The following is a 22260-nucleotide window of genomic DNA, read 5'->3' as shown; positions in this document are numbered from 1 at the left end:
AACAGCTCCCTTCCCCCCCACCGTCCCCATCACCTTGCGAAAGATGATGTTTTAGAGGGGTCCATCTCAGTTTTTCCGCCCAGGGCCCTATTCAGGCCTAGTTAGGTCACTGCTGAGCTCTGTTTTGGAAAACCTCTGTATCGGATTTTGTTGTTTAAAATTTTCGACCATTCATGCGGGGCAACACGATAGCCGCACTACTTTATACTAATCCACAAGAAAGGAGATGCTATAGTGGTCATTGGACCCCAGCCTGCGTTTTATGACGGCCAGCAGCGGCCGCTCGCTCACGCAGACTAACTGAGGGAGGTGCAGCCAAACTCAGCCAGCAGCCCGAGCCCAGCCCAGAACAACGACTTGCTTGCGTCGAAGTAGCGGAAGGATTCCTCATTAGTTCAGTGTACTTCCGGTTAAAGTAAACCCTGGTGGAGGCGGAGTTTGTCTCGCTGGGAAAAAAAAGTATTATTTACAGCCGCGGTCACCAAGGCTACATCCAGGAACCCAAGCGTCAGGAAACTAGAATTGGGAACACAGTGATCGTTTGTTTCTTTCTCCCTTTAGAATTACTGCCGTCTGGGGCCTTAGTAGTCGTTTAGAAACGTCCAGTTTGTGCAGGATCTTCTTGGGGGGGAGGAGCAGATCGGGACGGTGTAAAGAGGATCCCGCTGTATCCGGTTTTTACACCGTCCCGGAGCAGATCTGCGTTTGACCGAAGTTGGAGAAGATGCTCGTAGGATGGACGGATGCAAAAAAGAGATGAGCACGACAGGGACGGGGTTGGGTGCAGTGGACAGATAAGGAGAGGAGACATGATAGGAGGGAAATAGGCAGTTGACGGTTGTAAATATCTCATAGCAGCAACTAAGAGAGGTGGTGGTATTGTATTGTTCAAGTTTAGTAGCTAAAGGTGCAGAGATACGGAAAGTCTCATGGAAATTATACTTCTTTTAAAGTTTATTTTTTGGCCCAGAAAGAAAGTGCTGGGGTGAAAAGAATTTGTTCGATTGTTTTCCATGACATTTTATCTACTTGATCAATAATTGTAATAAATATATTTTCAAGGGATATACAGGTGTTAAACAATAGTTATTCTGCTTCTCTAAACACCAGGCCAGTGCAAAGTTTAAAACTATAATTTAATTTAAAACTAAGATTGCATTAAGCCAATCATTTTTATGCAGGTCTCAATAATTAAATCTTTGGTTTAGAAGTTTTAGGAGCCCATTTGGACAACTACTTTCCTTTTATAACAACATAAAAAAAGAAAGTACATAGTTTTAAATGTCTTAGGTCTTTTTTTTTTTTTTAATTATTTGCATTCCTTTTGCTGCTGCAACGAAGTGTCCTTCTTTCTACACGTTCAGTTGGAGGACATTTTTCTTCTAATAAGTAAAGAATGGGTTCCCCACAAAATTCCTTCCCTAAAAGGTAAGGTGGCTGTTATAAATTGTTACCAATGCTAAAAGCAAAAAAGCTTGCTAGTTTATGATGGGATAAAAGAGCAGAATATAGTATCTCTATTATGCTGTCAGCAAAGTAGGTGACTAGTGTGTTCATTATTATCAAACAAAAAATCCACTGTTAGCCTTGGACAAAAATGAGAAATTGAGGGTCATGTTTACTAAATGTTAATGCGTACTGTGCACTAAGGGGCCGTTTCACAAAGCTGTGATAAAATTTGCAGTTAGCATGGCCGAATGCGTGACTTACCATAGGGTAGCTGCAATTTAATGTGCCTTCTATTTAATAGTAAGTGGTCCTATGCTGATTGCAGAAGTAATGATTACTGCGTGCTGTTTGCAGCTCAGTAATCACAAAATGCATTCCCTGCTCATTCTCTGTTGATGACACACCCCTAACAGAAAAAGCAGTTAACATGTGGTTTACTGCACATTAACTGCAAAATTACTGCACCAACATTAAATTAAAGGGCCCTTTTCCTAAAGCTTAACCTGTGCTGACAGATTGAGCGCATGCTACATTCTAAGATACCCATGCATTTTGCGCATGCTAAGTGCTTAATGTGGTAGTGTGTGCTGATTGCCTCCATACCTATATAGGAGGTACTAAGGGCTCCCACGTTGTTAGTGTTGTTCAGTTAGCACACACTAATGTCTGTGCGTTAGCTGAATAGCACTTCCATGTCTATTCTCCACCCCTGACATGCCCCCTCCTAAAAAAATAAAAATAAATACTGTATGGTTAGTGCATGCAAATGGTAAAAATAAAGCAAAACACTGTAATACATCTTGAGAGAAGCTATTTTTCCTTCGTTAAAAGCACTTAATGTGTAGTAAAAGGGCCCCATACTAGTGGACGCAGAAAGAAATAGACATTTACAAGGAAATCATGTAGCAAATGAAGCAGCCCCCAAATCCAGGGCCTCCTAATACATAGCTAGAAATTAATTCCTATGTTCTTGAGTTTGTTTACATAAGTATGGAAATATCCAATTTTCTGGTCCATAAACATTGCACACCTCTTTCTAAAGTAGCAATGCAACACTGTATCCCAATCTTGAGGGAATACAAAGGAGACCAGTATGACTCTCTTATTCTACCCATCTGCTGGGCTTATCATAAAGGCAGATAAATCTGCCAGTTTCTCTAGTTCATCAATTTGTGTTTTCCCAGAGTTCTTTCACAACAGTAGGTAAACGATTTTACCGGTGGGAGGAGCAGCTTCTCCCAAAATGCCCAGAACATCGCCAAAATATTTCTTAAGTGTTCTGGTGTATTGAGGGGTACAATCAGGAAGTTAAGTACTGCAGGTCCAGAAAATGTGTCAAAATTTCCAGCCTCCTTTGTAACCACTCTTTTTATCCTGAACCGAGCTAGACTGAACAGAGGCAGTTTGCTCTAGCTCTTTTTCATTTTTCTTCAAACACCAGCATAATCTGTCAGAATTGACCTCCTGTGCCTGAATTTTAGAATGAATATGCTCTCAAGTTTAGTCAATATGGTCCAACAAAGCTGACATATTCCAAATAGTGTATGTAGAGTTACCATAGATGGCTTAATTGGAGGAATTCTCCTTTGTAACTCCTGAATTATTACAGTAACTTCTGTCCCATAGTCATCCGGAAACAGCCATTCCCTTGATGAAGTAGCTGTCACAAAGAGCCTCATACTGGTCACACAAAATGTTTTGCTCCCTTCTTTGCCTTCACCAGTGCTTTCCATTAAGGAAGTTTTAGCTCTTGCAAAACTGTGTGGCTATCTGGCTGGCATAGGAAAGTAAGCTCCAGAACTACCAATTTTCCTCTGGTGGTGTTCGGACATTTCTGGTCTAACCCCAGGAGTCAGTGGCTCCACAAGGCTGAGGGAATCCTTGGTGTCCAACTATACAGAGGTGTTTTATGACAAAATGATGTACCCTCAGGCAACAGTGGAGTGGATTTTGATTCAGGTGCTTTACTATTGATAGTTGGTGCAGGGACATTGGCACAGGCACTTGGAACTTTGACCTAAGCGTATTTCCCTGTGCCAGTGTCAGACAGAAAAATACAGATCAGAGAGCTGGCCATTCTTTTTGATGCCACCTTGGATCCCCAGATGTAATATTTTGTAGTTTGATAAAGACTAACTATTGCTGTTGCAATTAACTTGATTGTACCCACTTTTGGGCTTGTTCATATCTGGGTTCCTATTCATTGTTGCTACACAGGTACCAAGCAGGAGCATCACTTGATTCATCTCTAAAGTATTCTGGTCCATCTCCAGAAAGTGGGGATTCTGTTCCTCTTCCTTCCATTAACGAGCGTCTGGCATTCTTGCGTCCATCCCGAGAACTTTTGGAATATTACCGTAAGAAGATTGCTGAGTTTGATGAGGAGCATGAGGACCTGGTGAAAAGACTTGAAAAATATAAATCGACCTATGAGGACCAGGTGAGAGAGAAAGAGGACACTGGACTAGTAACCTGTTCTATACTCTTTTTATACTGCTTGTTAATGAAAGTTTTTGGGTTTTTGTTTTACTCTGGGTGCTCTGAAATTAGTCTTAATTTTTGTTGGTATATTGTGAAATGATTTTATCAGCATCATTTCTATGTGCTTTTCTCTTACTTTTTCTTAACCTTTTTCTTTCTGTGTGGCCATGGAGTGGATTGTAAACTCTCCTGTGGTATTAGGAGTCTAGTTGTATACATCCTCATATTGCTTCATATAAGATTTATATTGGCCACAGAAATTTGGTACTGTGGCCTGTATCTCATATTATTTTCTTAATAGTGCCACTGCCACAGTTAACCTAGGATAATGTATGGCACTCCTAGCCTCAAATAAAAGAATGACACTCCTATATACTGTATTTCTGGTCCAACAAAGGACCATCCAATGCTATTTACAATGGTGGAAAAATGCATAGAGTTTTTAGATTGATTAATAATACAAATGAATACATTGTAAATAAATAATTCAAACTAACAGCAATATTAATATTCCCAAATGCTGTTGCTTTTGATCTAATGGAGAAAATTTCTATCTTGAAAATTTGTATATGAAATGTATAGAACTAGTTCCTAAACACATATTGGTTGTAACATGAATACTGCTGATCTGTTTTATCAATGCTAGCATACCTCTCACCTTAATTCTAGAGGCCAGTACCCATGAAAAGTATTTTGTGTATATCAAGTAGTATCTCTCATCCTCCCTCCTGCGCCTCACCTTGATGGTCTATGATCTGTTCAGAAACCTTCCAGACTCCCGTGTAACAAGGAATATTTTTATATGTTTTATAAAACAGATAATATAGTTTGTTTCTTAATTTATAGTTTTAACAGGTCTTATCTGTCTTCCACTCATAGAGCTGCCTTCATCTGACCCTTGATCTCATTTCACAGCACAGGTTGCAGTGTGAGCTACACCAGCGAGAGGAGGAGTTAGCAGAGTTACAGACAGCTCTAGGTGACATGCAGGTTTACCTGTTTCAAGAGAGGGAGCATGTCCTACGCCTTTACTCTGAGAATGATAGGCTGAAAATCAGGTGAGGGAGGCAGGAAAGGGTGATATGGTGCTGCTAAGCACTCTTTTGATAAAGTGATAAAGTTAAGCCAATAGCACAAGTGTGCTCTTTTGTGGGATATCGAAGTTGCAGCTTGTGCTCCTGCTCCTCAGGCTAGTTGATGCTGAGACAGCTGTAGAGATTGTGTTTACAGCCGCTGAGAAGAAGGGAATCCTGGATGTTTCAAAGTAGTGACTCCCACTGGCTGATACAGAGCATAAGTGTACAAGGCTGAAAAGGGGGGCCATCATTCAAGACTCTTGGTGCGGGGAGGGCATATGTGGGGAAGAAATTTCAGTAGGTGTGTTTAAAGGTTTATTGTGCTTGAAAGGGCTGCTAGAGCTGAAAAAAGCCAATATCGAATGAGCAACAGTGAAGTGCTGAGCCGTAACAAAAGAACAGAAAAAGAACATTTCTGTTGACCTTGACCTTAACATAGGATGAAATAGTTTTTCTATGGAACACTACCCAAGGATAAATATTTTCCATTATGAACTGGTATGCCAGCGTAATACTGGTGCTATTCTGAGATTAATGTATTCTTGAGTTTTTCCTAAAATGTTATTTTGATAGTAGGTTTTAAATGGAGTATGAAATAAGATAAACTTTGTAACTTTCCGAGTTGGTTCAAGGAGATTGCTAGCTTTTGGGGGAGGGGGGTGGCAGAGATGTTGGCAAATTCTTATCTTCTCTTCATTTAGAACAGCAAAACAAACAGTATCAAGTTCCTAAATCTTATGAATCATATGATTTTTGGTATGCTACAATTACTGTATAGATGGGTTATAATTTTAACTGAGATGTTCAAATACAATTATCATTTTGGTTCTGGAATTTTCTCTTTATAATAATTAGTTCTTGATGAGATGTAAGAAATGGTAGACAGCTGTTAGCCTTTTACTACAAACTAGTAAAAAAAGGCCCATTTCTGAGACCAATGAAACGGGCGCTAGCAAGTTTTTCATCGTAGTGTGTATGTTTGAGAGAGTGTGTGTGAGTGACTGTGTGTGAGAGAGACAGAGTGAATATGCGAGTGTGTGTGACATAGAGTGAGGCTGTCTGTGTGAGAGTGTGTGTGTGAGAAAGAATGAGAGTGTGTGGCAGGGGCCCCCCCTGTCTTCCCTCGCCCCCTTCCTTCCCCTTTTTCCTCCCCTCCCCCCTCTCAGCTTCAGGGTCGTGGCCCTCTCTCCCACTGCCTCGTTCAAGCTGCCTCCCTCCCTCCCACGTTCTGCCTGGCTGGTTCGCTCCCTCTCTCCGACGTTCAATCTGGCTGCCTGCCTGCCTCCCTCCTCCCACGTTCAGGCAGGCTCGCTCCCTCCCTCCCACGTTCATACTGCTTTCTTCCCTCGCTTCCTCCCAAGTGTCAGTGCTCCGCCCTCGTTGTCATCGCGTTGTGACACGAGGGCGGGGCGATGGTAGTCCTCCCTTTCTTGCTGCTCGTTCGTGTTCGCGATGCATCTGACTTCCCTTTTTTTCTCGTAGGAACGGGTGAGTGATGCTATTTGTTGAGTGTAAGTGCTCCGCCCTCGACGTCATCACGTTGTGACGCGAGGGCGGGGCATACACTCATGGAGGAGCATCGATCTACACCGCCTCATTTTTAGAACGTTGGGAAAAGTGAGGCTTCAATAGAACGTTGGAGGTGCGTTTTATATAGAGAGATATTTTCATAACACTGGTCGTAAACCTCTAAAATGAGTTAAATTTTAAATTCCTGCAAGAATTGAAAATGAATATGGTAGAATTGCATTTCCATATCATCAAGCTGATCAATCCATAGACTGGTGGGTTGTGTCCATCTACCAGCAGGTGGAGATAGAGAGCAAACTTTTGCCTCCCTATATGTGGTCATGTGCTGCCGGAAACTCCCAGTATGTTCTCTATCTCAGCAGGTGGTGGTCACACACAGCAGCAGCTCTGGCTAGGCCTCCAAGCCTAATTCTTAGGTTTTGTTGAGTGCCTGGGGTTGAGGGCTCTTTTGAGCAAGTGCAAACCTGGTGGTGCCAGGTCCCTCCTTTTCTCCCCCCTCCCGCTGGCTCCGTTAAAAAAAAAAAATAAAAATTTTTGAACGTCCTTAAAGGCGTTTATTTCGACGTTTATTTAAACGTTTATTGCAGCTACTCACTGGGACACCAGGTCGTTACAGCTCGGAGCGGAAAGCAGGTAATTTTTACCTTTTTATAGCGGGCAGGGGGTTCCCCGATTCTTCTCCTCGTGGCATATGGCGTCGGAGGGCGAGGGTGCAAAGAGTCGCTCCCCGGATCGCTTGAGCGCTTCTAGAGGGGATGCGGGGGTCTTAAAGCCTGATTCGCCCTTGTTGGGTGACAGTTTTGTGACCGATGAATGTCCCGGTCCTTCCTCCGGCGTGGCGGTTTTTCCCGCCATGAACGCCCATCCCCCGCTCCTCGCCTCCGCCATCTTGGCCGGCCACGCGGCTCGGACGGCTTCTTCTTGGGCCGCCCTTGAGGTTGGAGACATTAATGCCATGAACGCCCTTAATTTGGGCGACGGCACAAAAGCGGCTAAAGTTAAGCGCCGTTCCTCCCGCGCGGCTCCTTCGCGGAGTGTCGCGCCGGACGCCATTTTGGATGCGCAGCATGTCTCTCCCCCGCTCTTGCGAGCGCCAGTTGAGGGTGCGTCTAGGGCTGTAGCCCAGGCTGCGGAAGTGCACAGTCTGGGGGGCTTCTCCCCCAAGTTTGTTTTGCTGCTGCATCAGGCCTTCCTTATGCAAAACGCTGCCCCTGCTCCCTCGTCTGGTAAAGAGGTTGAGGTTTCCAGAGGTAAACGCCCTCGGGTTGATTCCCAGGCCTTGGAGGACTTTGTCTCCTCCGATGTAGATGAGGGCAGCGTATCTGAGTTCTCCCAACGGTCCTTTGCGGATTCCTTGGAGGAGACGGATCCCCGCTCGGATGGAGCGGATGACCCCTCTGCAGCGCGGCTTTTTAGCTCAGAGGATTTGCCCAACCTGTTGATACAGGCCATGGACACTTTGAAGATTTCCTCTCCGGAGGACGTCTCTCCCTCAGCCCCTGTTGGCTCTGCCATTATGCTGGGGACGAAGCGCCCGCCTAGAACCTTCCACGTGCATGATGCCATGCACACCTTAATTTCGGCTCAATGGGATGTCCCTGAAGCGAGCCTTAAAGTGGCTAGGGCTATGTCCCGCCTCTATCCTTTGACTGAAAGTGAGCGTGAGGCCTATCTGTGGCCTACCGTGGATTCTTTAATCACTGCGGTGACTAAGAAAACGGCGTTGCCGGTGGAAGGTGGCACGGCCCTAAAGGACGCCCAAGACAGAAGATTGGAGGCGGCCTTAAGGTCGTCCTTTGAGGCGGCTGCTTTAAGTTTGCAGGCCTCAGTTTGCGGCTCCTATGTGGCCAGGGCGTGCCTGACTATGGTGCAGCGGGCTTCCCCCTCGGATCATTCCTTGAGGGCTGATTGGCCGGCCCTGGAATCGGGCTTAGCCTATTTGGCAGACTTGCTGTATGATGTCTTGAGGGCCTCAGCTAAAGGCATGGCTCAGACAATCTCTGCGCGGCGGTGGCTTTGGCTGAAACATTGGTCTGCTGACCACGCCTCTAAATCCCGCCTGGCTAGATTGCCTTTCAAAGGCAAGCTGCTCTTTGGGGTCGAGCTGGACAAAATCGTGACCGATCTCGGCACGTCTAAGAGCAAGAAGTTACCAGAGGTCAGGGCTCGGGCTAGTACTCGTCCCGGTACCTCCAGAGGACGGTTTCAGGAAGCCCGTCGGTACCGCCCGGGCAGGTCGGGTTCCTCTGCCCCCTCTTCCTTTAAGAGGAATTTTTCCCCCAAGCAGCATTCCTTTCGCAGAGACCGCCGTCCCGGAGGTGCTCCCTCCGGTCCTCCCCCAGGGTCTCGTACCCAATGACGGGGCCTTGGTCCACGCCCCAGTGCAGATTGGAGGACGGCTGTCCTCGTTTCTGGGCGAGTGGACCACAATAACTTCAGACGCTTGGGTGCTGAAAGTCATCAGAGACGGCTACAAGCTAGAGTTCTGCCGACCCTTAAAAGACGGGTTTGTACTCTCTCCCTGCAAGTCTCCGGTCAAAGCTGTGGCAGTGCAGCAGACTTTGGACAATCTGATCCGCCTGGGTGCGGTCGTTCCGGTGCCAGAAAGTCAGCTTGGCAAGGGGCGTTACTCCATTTGCTTTGTGGTACCAAAGAAAGGAGGTTCTGTCCGGCCTATCCTCGACCTCAAAGGGGTCAATCGGGCCTTGAAAGTGCGGCACTTTCGCATGGAGACTCTCCGCTCTGTTATAGCGGCAGTGAAGGCAGGGGAGTACCTGGCATCCTTGGACATCAAGGAAGCGTACTTGCATATTCCCATCTGGCCTCCTCATCAACGCTTTCTGCGTTTTGCAGTCCTGGGCCGACACTTCCAGTTCAGAGCCCTCTCGTTCGGGTTGGCTACTGCTCCGCGGACCTTTTCCAAAGTAATGGTGGTCATCGCGGCCTTCCTGCGAAAGGAAGGAGTACAAGTCCATCCTTATCTGGACGACTGGTTGATCCGAGCCCCCTCTTATGCAGAGTGCGGCAAAGCTGTGGACCAGGTAGTTGCTCTTTTGAGCTCCCTGGGATGGATCATCAACTGGGAGAAAAGCCAGCTGCGTCCGACTCAGTCCCTGGAGTATCTGGGAGTTCGATTCGACACCCAAGTGGGCAGAGTGTTCCTGCTAGACAATCGGATTGTCAAGCTTCAGGCTCAGGTGGACCAGTTCCTAGTAGCCTCTCCTCTTCGGGCTTGGGACTATGTGTAGCTGTTGGGCTCTATGACGGCCACGATGGAAGTAGTGCCCTGGGCCAGGGCTCATATGAGACCACTACAACAATCTCTGCTGCAGCGCTGGACTCCGATGTCGGAGGATTATGCTGTGCGCCTTCCCTTGGACCCAGCAGTGCGCAAGGCACTGAGCTGGTGGATGCAGACAGACAAGTTGTCTGCAGGAATGCCTCTGGTGACCCCGGAGTGGATTGTCGTCACGACGGACGCCTCTTTGTCGGGCTGGGGAGCCCACTGCTTGGGAAGGACAGCGCAGGGGCTCTGGTCTCCTGCAGAGGCAAAGTGGTCTATCAACCTCCTGGAACTCAGAGCCATTCGGTTGGCGCTTTTGGAGTTCATCCCGGTACTGGTGTTGAAGCCGGTACGGGTCCTGTCGGACAATGCCACGGCTGTGGCCTATGTCAACCGCCAGGGAGGTACCAAGAGCGCCCCTCTAGCCAAGGAGGCTATGAATCTATGCCAGTGGGCAGAAGCGAACCTGGAGCAGCTGTCAGCGGCCCACATTGCCGGAGTCATGAATGTCAAGGCGGACTTTCTCAGTTGCCATACCTTGGAGCCCGGAGAGTGACAGCTATCTGCTCAGGCGTTCTTGGACATCACGAAGCGCTGGGGCCAGCCGAGCCTAGATCTGATGGCGTCATCGGCCAATTGCCAAGTGCCGCGCTTTTTCAGCAGAGGACGGGACCCTCGATCCCTGGGAGTAGATGCTCTTCTCCAACAGTGGCCGCCTCAAGAGCTTCTCTATGTGTTCCCGCCCTGGCCCAGGTTGGGCAGGGTGCTAGACCGGGTGGCAAAGCATCCCGGCAGGGTAATCCTGGTGGGTCCGGATTGGCCCAGACGTCCCTGGTATGCGGACTTGATCAGGCTCTCAGTCGACGATCCTCTGCGGCTGCCAGTGGAGCAGGGCCTGTTACATCAGGGTCCCGTGGTGATGGAGGATCCCTCCCCCTTTGGTCTTACGGCCTGGCTATTGAGCGGCAGCGTCTGAGAAAGAAGGGCTTCTCAGACAAGGTCATCGCCACTATGCTGAGAGCGAGGAAGCGCTCTACTTCTACTGCTTACGCCAGGGTTTGGCGTGGTGTGAAGCAGGCTCACTTTCTCCCTTCACTGCTCCAATTTCTTCAGTGTTGGCGTTCCTGCAAGAAGGTCTGGAGAAAGGCCTGTCGCTCAGTTCCCTTAAAGTCCAGGTAGCGGCTCTGGCTTGCTTCAGGGGCCGCCTGAAGGGTGCTTCCCTGGCTTCGCAGCCAGATGTGGTGCACTTTCTCAAGGGAGTTAATCACCTGCGCCCTCCTCTGCACTCAGTGGTGCCTGCGTGGAATCTCAACCTGGTGCTAAGAGCATTGCAGAAGCCGCCTTTTGAACCCTTGTCGAGGGCATCTCTGAAAGACCTGACGTTGAAAGCAGTCTTTTTGGTGGCTATCACTTCAGCCAGAAGAGTTTCCGAGCTCCAGGCGCTCTCATGTCGAGAGCCCTTTCTGCAGTTCACTGAGGCAGGAGTGACTATTCGCACAGTGCCTTCCTTCCTGCCCAAGATTGTTTCTCGCTTCCATGTGAATCAGCAGCTCTGTCTCCCTTCCTTTCGTAGGGAGGACTACCCAGAGGAGTACTCTGCTCTTAAATTTCTGGATGTGAGACGAGTCATCATCAGATACTTGGAAGTGACCAATGAGTTCCGGAAATCGGATCATCTGTTTGTCCTGTTTGCAGGTCCTCGTAAGGGTCTGCAGGCTGCTAAGCCTACAGTGGCAAGATGGGTCAAGGAAGCCATTGCAGCGGCTTATGTGGCCGTGGGGAAGGTGCCGCCTATCCAGCTGAAGGCTCACTCCACTAGAGCTCAGGCGGCCTCGATGGCAGAGGCCGGGTCCGTCTCCTTGGAAGAGATATGCAAGGCGGCAACTTGGGCTTCGGCTCATACATTCTCCAAGCATTACCGTTTGACTGTGGCTGCACGGGCGGAGGCCCGGTTTGGAGCTTCAGTGTTGAGGTCAGGGATTTCAATGTCCCGCCCTGGGTGAGTACTGCTTCGGTACATCCCACCAGTCTATGGATTGATCAGCTTGATGATATGGAAGGTAAAATTATGTATCATACCTGATAATTTTCTTTCCATTAATCATAGCTGATCAATCCATAGCCCCTCCCAGATATCTGTACTGTTTTTATTCTGGTTGCATTTCAGGTTCAAGTTTAGTCTTCAGTTACTTCAGAAAGACTTCGTGTTCAAGTTTTTTCACTTGGATTCTTCAAGAGTTGAGACGAGTTTGTGTTACAGTGAGCTGCTGCATTCCTCTCCCCTCCGTTTTACGGGGCTGGATTGAGATTTAAATTCTGCCGGCACTCCCTCCCGCTTCGTGCGGCTGTAGGGCAGCTTTGTACCCCTCCCGCTTTGGCGGTGTTAGGGTCAGTCAGCTCCTCCCGCGGTTGCGGTTGCAGGATAAGCCAGATCCCCCCGCATCGGCGGGTGTGGTGTCCCTCCCCCGCTCCGCGGGGATGAGCTGGACGGATTCCCCTCCCCCACTTGTGTGGGGATGAGCTGGGTTAATTCCCCTCCCCCGTTTCGGCGGTGGTGAGCTGGGCAGAGTGTCCCTTCGTGGGTGTAATTCTCTAAGTGCTGAGTCCTGCGGATGGAGCTTTGATATCGACATACTGAGGAGTTTCCGGCAGCACATGACCACATATAGGGAGGCAAAAGTTTGCTCTCTATCTCCACCTGCTGGTAGATGGACACAACCCACCAGTCTATGGATTGATCAGCTATGATTAATGGAAAGAAAATTATCAGGTATGATACATAATTTTACCTTAGTTTCCCAAACTGACTAAGATGTAGAGTAAATGCATTACCTTAGCAGATTAGCTTTATTACTGAAGCTCTGCAGGGTTGTTTGTGGTACAGGAAGCATGGAAGGTTTGGCCTAGGGTTGCCAAGTGGCTTTACTAGTCTTGGCTTTAAGCGGGGTCTTAATTTGAAGACAAATAAGAACTGGGAGTAGGTGGGCCAGGAGCAGAGACTCTGCAGTTAGCAACCCTGGCTTGGCCTATAGTCCTTTTGAGGTTGTGAGAGAACATGTGCCAGTATCTAGTTGAGCTTGTTTTTTATTCTTCAATATAGCATTTTGATCCTGTTCGTGATTTACAGGGAGCTGGAGGACAGAAAGAAGATTCAACAACTGTTGGCCCTTGTGGGAAATGATACTGGTGAAATGACCTACTTTTTTAGGGAGCCTCCAGATAAGGTATGGAATATGTATTCATGAAAGTGAGCTTAGGATGTCTGTATTCATTCTGAGTGTTCACTAAGGAGATTGATAATGCAAACATTTAAGGGACAGAGAAAGACAATAGAGGATTTGATGGTGAAGGAAGCCTTACTAGTAGGGCAACATCTAAGAACATATGGTCAGTGTTAAAAGGAAGTTGTATGTTTACCTGTGGCCAGTATAATTCTATAAAGGATTACACACTTTATACTCCAAAGTGAGCACATACTTCACTGCTTATTTTAATCATTTATCCATGGATATAGCAATATAAATGACCCTTTACTGATACATATTACATTTTATGAACTCCAGAGGGATGCCCTCTTTGGCACAATGCAAGTACTATGACAAGCATTAGCAGTAGTTTTGAGAGAGACAGATCATACTCCAATTACCTTGGCCTAAGGAATGCGGTTCATTACTGTCATGATATGTGCAAACCTAGAGACATCGCCTCCTAAGAGAGTAAGCACTAGTTGAAAAGTACATGATATGACACAATGGCTCGTAATTTGCTGATGGGCACATACAGGGGTAGAGTTTGGGCGAAGTATGGACAGAGCACATAAGTACTGGTGTAGGAAATGAAATATTACAACTTACCCACAAACTTGACAAATATTGGCATAGATGTTTAAGATAGTCATGCATGCTACTTTTACTAGTATTTTATAAAGAAAGGTAGGAGTCTACTATTCTTTATAAAATAGGGCCTAAATAGGTGCTTTCGTAACGCTCTCATTCTTGATGCCCTGTTATAAAATTATTCTGTAAAAGTATAATTGCCTTCTCTGTAGATATTCAAAGTCTGTATGGGTAGTTCCAGAGTAAAAGATAATCACCTTATCACTATCCATATAGTGAAGATTTGGAGGGAGGGCAGCAACAAAAAACTTTATCTGCTATCACCCTAAACTTTCTAATTTAAATTTTATTAGATCACAATTTTATTTAAAATAGGAGCGGGCAGTGATTAAAATTTTCAATTGCAATCAACTGCGCAATTTAAAAATGTTAATCGAATGGTTGATCTCACTTAATCACAGCATGCATTTTGGGCACATGCTTTTCAATTTTGTTTAAGGTTGACCCAAACATTTTTTTGAACAAATGCTCAAGGTGGCTGATTATCCTGCACAACGTGCTAATCATATAAGTAATCGCACCTCTGGGCTGGATGGCTTGGTACTAGCAAATTCCTACTGCATGGAAATTTTTTAAACCTGCTGAATATAATGAAAAGTTGTATACACACACTTCTTCCCTCAGCACATTGCTCCCACTCCCCTCCATACAGTTACCTTCCTTTCTCTTGTGGCATCCTTCCCCTGTAAATACATCCAAGTGTCTCCCCTTCTGCTGTTAAACCTGTTATCCCAGACACACAGATACCCATTTCTCTCTTCTCCTGCTCCTGCTATCCCTGTCCCTCAGCACATAGGTCCAGCATTCCCCCCTCCCCCACACACTTATCTTAACATTTATCTGGCTCTTCATAGGGTCTCTGGCAGCGATTCTCACATGCTATTTGCAACTGACACCGATGCCTTCCCTCTCCTATGTTAAGCCAAGGTAGAGAGGCGGAAAGCAATGTTGTACAACAGACAGGAGTTACAAATTTTGATCATGATTAAAACATTTAATCCTAATTAAAATAAAATAAAAAATTGATCAAATTAATAGTGCACTAAATGCCTACCCCTAATTTAAAATATTTATATTCCACCCTTTAAATGTCCTCGGGGGATCAAAATGTAACATAAGAAACAAGCATTAATCAAATCATAACCATATTTGGGGGAAAAAAGTATTGAAAGTATCTATTTGAATTGTTATTTCTCCTTGGACAAACAGAACATGGGTGTTTGTCATCTAGATGGTGCCAGTTGGGATCGACCTTCTTGGAGCTGATGAGAGCCAATAAAGCTCCTTGGGTGTTTTCCAGAATCCCTTCCACGCAACCATTGATCTTCCCCTCTGTCTTCATCATCCGCCAGCAAAGTAGTAGCAGATTTGCTCTTTTTTTTTGTAGTAAATGAAGATTATATATTTCTGTAATAGGCAGAGTGCCCTATGATAAACATTCAAGTTGGTCCCCAAAAAATATAAAGTATTTTAGAATTGGGGAAAATTAGCCATTTGTCCTAAAATAATAGTCCATTTGCCAAACTATTTGATGCTGGAGTTGGTTCCCAGGAAGGTTTGTGATCTAATATGTAGGTGTATTTTCAAAGCACTTAGACTTACAAAGTTACATATGGCATATTTTCAAAGCACTTAGCCTTCCAAAGTTCCATAGAAACCTGTGGAACTTTGTAAGTCCAAGTGCTTTGAAAATGAGCCTCAGTGTCTTTGATAGGAAAAATAAGATTCTTTTTTAAAGCAATACATTTTAGGGGTCCTTTTACAAAAGCTTAGTACATGCTAATGGACATTAGCATGCATTAAGTAGCATGTGGCCCATATGTATAAAATAGAATGTGCAGCATATAGTGCACACTAATTTCATTTGTGAGCATTAAGCTTTAGTAAAAGGGCCTCTTAGTCTTGGCTACCACATTAAGCTATTCCTCCATTTTAATGATATAATACTTAAAGAAAAAGAAGAGTGGGTGAGAAGTTAGGGGAAAAGCATATAAGGGGCTCTTTCACTAGAGCACAGTAAAATTTCTTTTTAAGAAGGGTCTAACACACCATTTTTGCAAAAACTTAATTAGCTACCAGTACAATACAGGGCTAAATTAAAAATTATGTCTCATCAAGGCCAAGGAAATGGTCCCGAGTACTTGAGATGACCCTCTAAACACCTCCAAGGACACTAAGGTCCTACCAAGGGGTCCTACCAAGGGATGTCCCTAACCACACCCTTTCCAAAAGGCATTACACAATGTGATACCCGCAAGCGAGCCCTTTCTGGAGTAGCCCCCGTACTCTGGAATGCCCTCCCTGAAAGGCTCTGCTTAACACAAGACTATATGTACTTCAGGAAGCAGCTTGGCTCTTCAACCAGGCCTGTAATGGAAGAAGTAACTAACTTCTTAGTCTCTCTCATACACACACCAGGACATGTGTCACGAAAAGCCTAGCCACCTGCCTGGGGTTACCCCACGGCCACTTAGAGGATCTATCCCCTGCACAGCTCAGGTCAGCCTGCACCTGCTGCTTGTGCTCTACACTTTCACCCTCCTCCCACTGACTGGGTTACAACCTCCTCTGGTCGAGTCTCCCACTCTCAAATTATCCCCAGTGATTTCTAGGTTACTGGAGCCACACTCTCAGTGGTCCCACAGTTCACAGAAAGCACTCACAGACCCAACACACAAACGATCAGGATTCTTGATCAGTTCAGACAGGCAGAACGAACAAACAAATGTGTTTCCTCACACTGGAGCAATGAACAAAAAAAAGTGAAATTAGCATACAGTAACAGGTAACTAAAATATGGATCAATGATAACACTAACTAAACATCTATATACTGTCTAAATAGTACCTGGGAAGGTCAGGACATATAACTGTTAACAGAGCCTCAGCAAAGAGATGTCTCTCTTTCCTTCCTGGCTAGGACTGAAGCAACAGTCAGCACTTGCTGGATAATTTTCAAAAATTCCATGCCAATCAGAGCCCCCCAGAACAGTCAAGTTTCAAATAAAAACTGACTGCATCACTACAGACACTTCTTATTATCTGTGTGCCAGATAAAGGAAGATAAGTCAGTCCTCTGCTTTAAGCATAAACATGCACCATCTGCTGGCCAAATAGGAGAAATACACTTCAAGCATAATGCAGGAAAATATCAAATACATTTTACATGCTTAAGTACCTATATACAATATGTAAGCTGCATTGAGCCTGCCATGAGTGGGAAAGCGCGGGATACAAATGTAACAAAAAAAACACTGTTTCTTCACAACATGTTTATCCACTCCTACCCTAGCAGAGATAACGTAATCATCTCTCTGACCTCATGTGCAACTTTTTTTTTTAATTAGTCACCTTATTTTCTAACTCTTTACTCTCTTACCTATATATATGTTTCGTCTTTGTTTATACCATATGCTGTCAATTAAAATGTTTTATTACATATCATGTTGACATAAGTAGTTTATTATGCCAATCTTTGTATTGTTACTTGCATATTTTTTTACTGCTATAATTGTCTATTACTTACGTTTGATTTATTCTTACTGTACACCACCTTGAGTGAATTCTTTCAAAAAGGCAGTAAATAAATTCTAATAAATAAAATCTATTAGAATGGGCATCACTGTACTCTTGATAGGGCATCTGTATCAGTGAGTCAACCTAAATAAACAGAAAAAGAAAATAAATCAGATTTTTTTTTTTTTTACTAAAATACTAATAGACTAGATATAGTACCGGTTTCTTTAGCAGGCTTAAATCACTTCCTTCTCTTAGTCTACAGCCCTTGGCATGATAATTTGGTGTCTTTTGGTCGCGTGAGTGACCAGAAGGCTTGGACTCCTCATAAAATACAGACTGGGGGTAGTGGAAAGGTTAAAAGGAAAGCTTTTATTTCTGTACAAAGGGAAAAATAAACAGGCTTGTTTCTTCACGGGTTCTGCACTCTCAATAAAGTCTTTCAGATACAGCCCTTGTACTTCATCCCCAATAGGTTTCACACTCACCATACACTGTTTTTCTTCATGAATCAGGGTCTCTGTATCTTATCCCAGACACAGCTCGCACAGGTTTTAGTATTCAACAATTTTTATTGATGACACATTCAATACAAACCATACGTTAAATAGCGTAACATCTGATTACATACAATCAATTTGAGAAACTTCAACATTTGTTACCGACTGAAAACCATCATCAAGTTTTTTTAAACAAACAATTCAAGCCCCCCCAAACCCCCCTTCAACCCTCCAGGAAAGAAAGAAAAAAAAGGGGGGGAGGGAGGAATTCCAACCAGGACGGGACACGCGCGATTTAAGGCCTCCCCACCCGACAGGCTCTAACGTTCCTGATGTTGCAATGGAGCATCTCGACCCTCACGAAGTCAGCCATCAAACTAAAGAGAATTCAAGAGCAGACTCCTGGCCCTATGCGGAAAGGACTCAACATATACATCCCATACTGCATGAAAAACTTTTAATCTTTTAGGGGTTTGCCTAGCATATTGTCGCTCTAGAAGCATCAAGGCATGCAATCGATTTCTCCATGCCCAAAAGGATGGAGCTTCCTCCCCAACCCAAACCCCGAGGATCACTTTCTTGGCCAGAACCCCAGCTTTCCGAAGAAACAGTATTTGTGACCAATTGCGGATGTGAAAGATTTCATAATTATCCAATAATACAGCTGCAGTAGAAAACGGTAAGTCGCAGCCCAATAGCCTCCCCCAGTAATTTAAAACAGCTCTCCAAAAGACCTTCACTCTCCGGCATTCCCAAAAGGCATGGAAAAATGAGTTAGGCCCTTGTTCAAATTTCTGACAGACCGGGGACTCTATCGCCCCTATCTTAAACATTCGTTCTTGAATAAAATATGCCCTATGTAGAGTCCGAAATTGACACACTCTCAACTCAGTGCTCACTGAGATCTCAGGGATCCGTTTGATAAGCTTTACAGGCTCTATGGCAATACCTGACCTCCCCAAATCCTGATCCCACCTAGCAGTAAAGTCATCATACGTCTGAGTTTGGGAGCTCAACTGAAATGCTTTGTGCAACCCAGAAATGGATAGACCCCCCCATCCTGAAATTTATCAAAGAATGCCTGCAACCATACACCCAAGGATAGAACAAGGGCCACCTGATCCAAAGAAAGTACATAATGACGTAATTGAAGATAAGCCATCAAATCCCGCATCTCTGCAACCCCTTCCGTTAATAAGGCCTCCCAGGAGAACAACCTACCCTCAGAGTCTAGAACGTGTTGCAACAAAAAAACTCCCATGGTCACCCAACGAGTGAAGCTAGCGTTCTTCCTCCCTGGAGAGAACTGCATATTGCCTCCAATCGGAAGCTGGTCTGAAATGTCAGGCTGACCTCCTAGTCGCCAAGTCAGATTCAACGATCTGAGTAACACACTGTTCCTCAACCACAGCGGGAGGGATCTCGAGGGGCAATGCAGGAGAGAGTTAACATGCCAGGGAGAGTAAAATGCCTCCTCATATTCTCTTGGAGTGTAACCTTGTTCTTCCAAAACCCAATCCCCCAAATGACGAAGTAAGCATGCATAATTATACAATGATAAGTTGGGGAGACCCAGATCTCCATATTTCCAAGAACCAATTAACTGCTTGAAGGGCATCCTCGGTTTCCGGTCCCCCCAGCAAAAATAGGATAGCATCCTCTGTAAGGCCTTAAGATCACGTTTTAATAACTTAATTGGTAATACTTGGAGGATATACAACCATTTCGAGAATAATACCACAGCAAGTAATTGAATTCTACCATGAATCGAAAGAGGAAAGTGTTGCCATTTAGATAGAACAGTCTTACAGTGATCCAACAAAACTGTTACATTTGCCTTATAAAGCATCCCCGTGCTGCGAGGCAATTGAATACCTAGATACCGAAATGAAGTAGATTGCCATTGCAACGGAAAGGAGCCCACCCAATTCTCTCGAACAGATGACGTAGTAGGCATCGCTATAGATTTATCTAAATTCAAACTGAAACCCGAAAAGTCCCCATGCCCCTGAGATCTTGAAATCATGAGGACCTATTCTTACTCCCTTAATGTTAGGGTTCCCCATTATATCCCTGATCAAGGGATCCGTAGATAATAGAAAAAGCATGAGCGATAAAGGGCAGCCCTGCCTAGTGCCTCGGTGTATCTCGAACTCCGAAGATAGATCAGCATTTACCTGGATCGTTGCACGGGGGGAGCTATAAAACGCTTGAAGCGCCTCCAAAAAGAAGCCCGAAAATCCATTCGCAGGACAGTAAAGAGAAACTCCCAGTAAACCCCATCAAATGCCTTCTGTGCATCAAAGCTGACCAACAAGGATGGAGCAGTTATCTTTTCCACTCGCTCCATAGAAATGAGAAGTTTACGCATATTGTGTGTTACTGTGCGCCCTGTAATGAACCCTACTTGCTGTTCCGAAGTCAACTTCGGAAGCACCTTACTCAACCAATTGGCCAAGATTTTCGCGAATAATTTGGTTTCCGTGTTCGAAAGGGAGATAGGCCTATACGAAGAAGGCTTTACCGGATCCCTCCTAGGTTTTAGCAGTAACATTGTCTGAGCCAATTGGAGTGACTGTGGAAGGGTTTATTTATTTATTTCATTTGTATCCCGCATTTGCCCACCTATTTGCAGGCTCAATGTGGCTTACAATGTTCCGTCATGGCATTCGCCAATTCAGAGTAAAAGATACAATTGATATTACAAAGAACATGGATAACATAATAAAATTAAGCAATCAGGTATAGGGTGGAGTGGCCTAGTGGTTAGGGTGGTGGACTCTGGTCCTGGGGAACTGAGGAACTGAGTTCGATTCCCACACAGCTCCTTGTGACTCTGGGCAAGTCACTTAACCCTCCATTGCCCCAGGTAGAAATAAGTACCTGTATACGTAAGCCACATTGAGCCTGCCATGAGTGGGAAAGCGCGGGGTACAAATGTAACTAAAATAAAAATAAAAAATATCAGGTAAATAGTAATGTGTTACAGTTCCTATTATGGATCATTGTGGTATACCTTGTTGAAGAGATAAGTCTTCAGTGATTTACGAAAGTTGATTAGGTCGTAAACTGTTTTCAGGTCAAATGGCAATGCATTCCACAGCTGCGTTCTCAAGTAGGAAAAGCTGGACGCATGTGTTAATCTGTATTTTAGTCCTTTACAGCTGGGGAAGTGAAGATTCAGGAATGTGCGTGCTAATCTTTTAGCATTCCTGGGTGGTAAGCCAATAAGGTCTAACATGTAAGCTGGGGCATCCCTCCGCCACGAACTGCGCAAAGTAAGATTGCAAGGTTGGAATAATTGAAGGTGATAAAAGTTTATAAAATTCAGCTCTAAAGCCATCTGGACCTGGGGCTTTATACAAGGCACTCTGCTGAATTACCAGAGTCATCTCCTCTTCTGTTATGGGCATGTTAAGTTTATTTACCTTCCTCTCATTCAACCTTGGTAAGTCCAGGTTCTTTAAATCTCCTGCTGAATTACCAGAGTCATCTCCTCTTCTGTTATGGGCATGTTAAGTTTATTTACCTCCCTCTCATTCAACCTTGGTAAGTCCAGGTTCTTTAAATCTCCATCCGTAGGTATCTCCTGCGGACGCCCATACAACTGTTGGTAATATTGACTAAAGACTGTTGCTATTTCCCGGTCAGTTTGTACTAATGAGCCATCTTTCTTTTCTATCTGAGCGATAATACACTATCCCCCTGACTGTTTGATCAAATTAGACATGAGCTTTCCCGATTTATTCCCATGGAGGAAGAGTTGATATTTGTAATACTTCACTGATTTCATCGCCCTTTCATGCAGAAGTTCATTCAGAGTTGTCTGAAGCGCAATCAAAGAGTTATGGACGTGGGCAGTTGGACTCTGTCCATACTGGATTCTTACCTTAATTAGCTGTTTTTCTAATCGTAGAATCTCCCTGTCTCTAGATTTCTGCTGAAAAGAAGAATAGTCCAAAATCCCCCCTCGCAATACTGATTTAGCTGCCTCCCAGTACAAAAGCGGCCGATGCCTAAACTCCTCGTTATGGAACTGATAATTTGCCCACTTCTTCAGTAACTGTTCTCTAAACAGGGGATCCCAATATAACTTCTGTGGAAAACGCCAAACAAATTGTTGATCTCCAGAGTCCCCAAACTCCAAGGAACACCACACAAAGGCATGGTCTGATACACTGTAGGGGCCAATCCCAGCCTCCAACACTTGTGAAATCAGCCCAGTGGAAAGAAGCCAATAATCAATTCTAGACTGCGAGCCATGAGCCCTCGAAAGGTGTGCATAATCTCGATCCGAAGGGTGTAAAGCTCGCCAAACATCTAGAAGGTCCAGACCCGAACACAGTAGTGGGATACCCCTATCTGATGAACTCCCACCCCTCTCTACCTCCCGGGATCTATCCAAAGAGGACTCATAGACCATATTAAAGTCACCTCCCATAACAATTGGCAAGTCCATCATGTCCGCTACCTTGTATATGATCATAAATGGGTGAGAGGCCTGATACGCATTAGGCCCATACACATTAC

The 22260-nt window shown here is 45.1% G+C and overlaps 1 protein-coding gene across 1 annotated transcript in view; it reads left to right on the top strand.

The window, feature by feature from the left end:
- The first annotated feature begins 437 nt into the window (after nucleotides 1-437).
- Nucleotides 438-22260, top strand: part of CCDC77 (coiled-coil domain containing 77) — a 197219-nt gene continuing 175396 nt past the window's right edge. The window contains 4 exon segments of the mRNA XM_030214278.1: nucleotides 438-1428; nucleotides 3667-3889; nucleotides 4846-4988; nucleotides 12947-13043. Of these exon segments, the coding sequence (XP_030070138.1) occupies nucleotides 1397-1428; nucleotides 3667-3889; nucleotides 4846-4988; nucleotides 12947-13043 (495 nt within the window). The 5' untranslated portion in view covers nucleotides 438-1396.

The sequence above is a fragment of the Microcaecilia unicolor genome, chromosome 9 (genome assembly GCF_901765095.1).
Source record: "Microcaecilia unicolor chromosome 9, aMicUni1.1, whole genome shotgun sequence".
Lineage (NCBI taxonomy): Eukaryota > Metazoa > Chordata > Amphibia > Gymnophiona > Siphonopidae > Microcaecilia > Microcaecilia unicolor.
The sequence above is the reverse complement of the archived record's forward strand: the minus strand, read 5'-3'. Positions and strand labels throughout refer to the sequence as shown.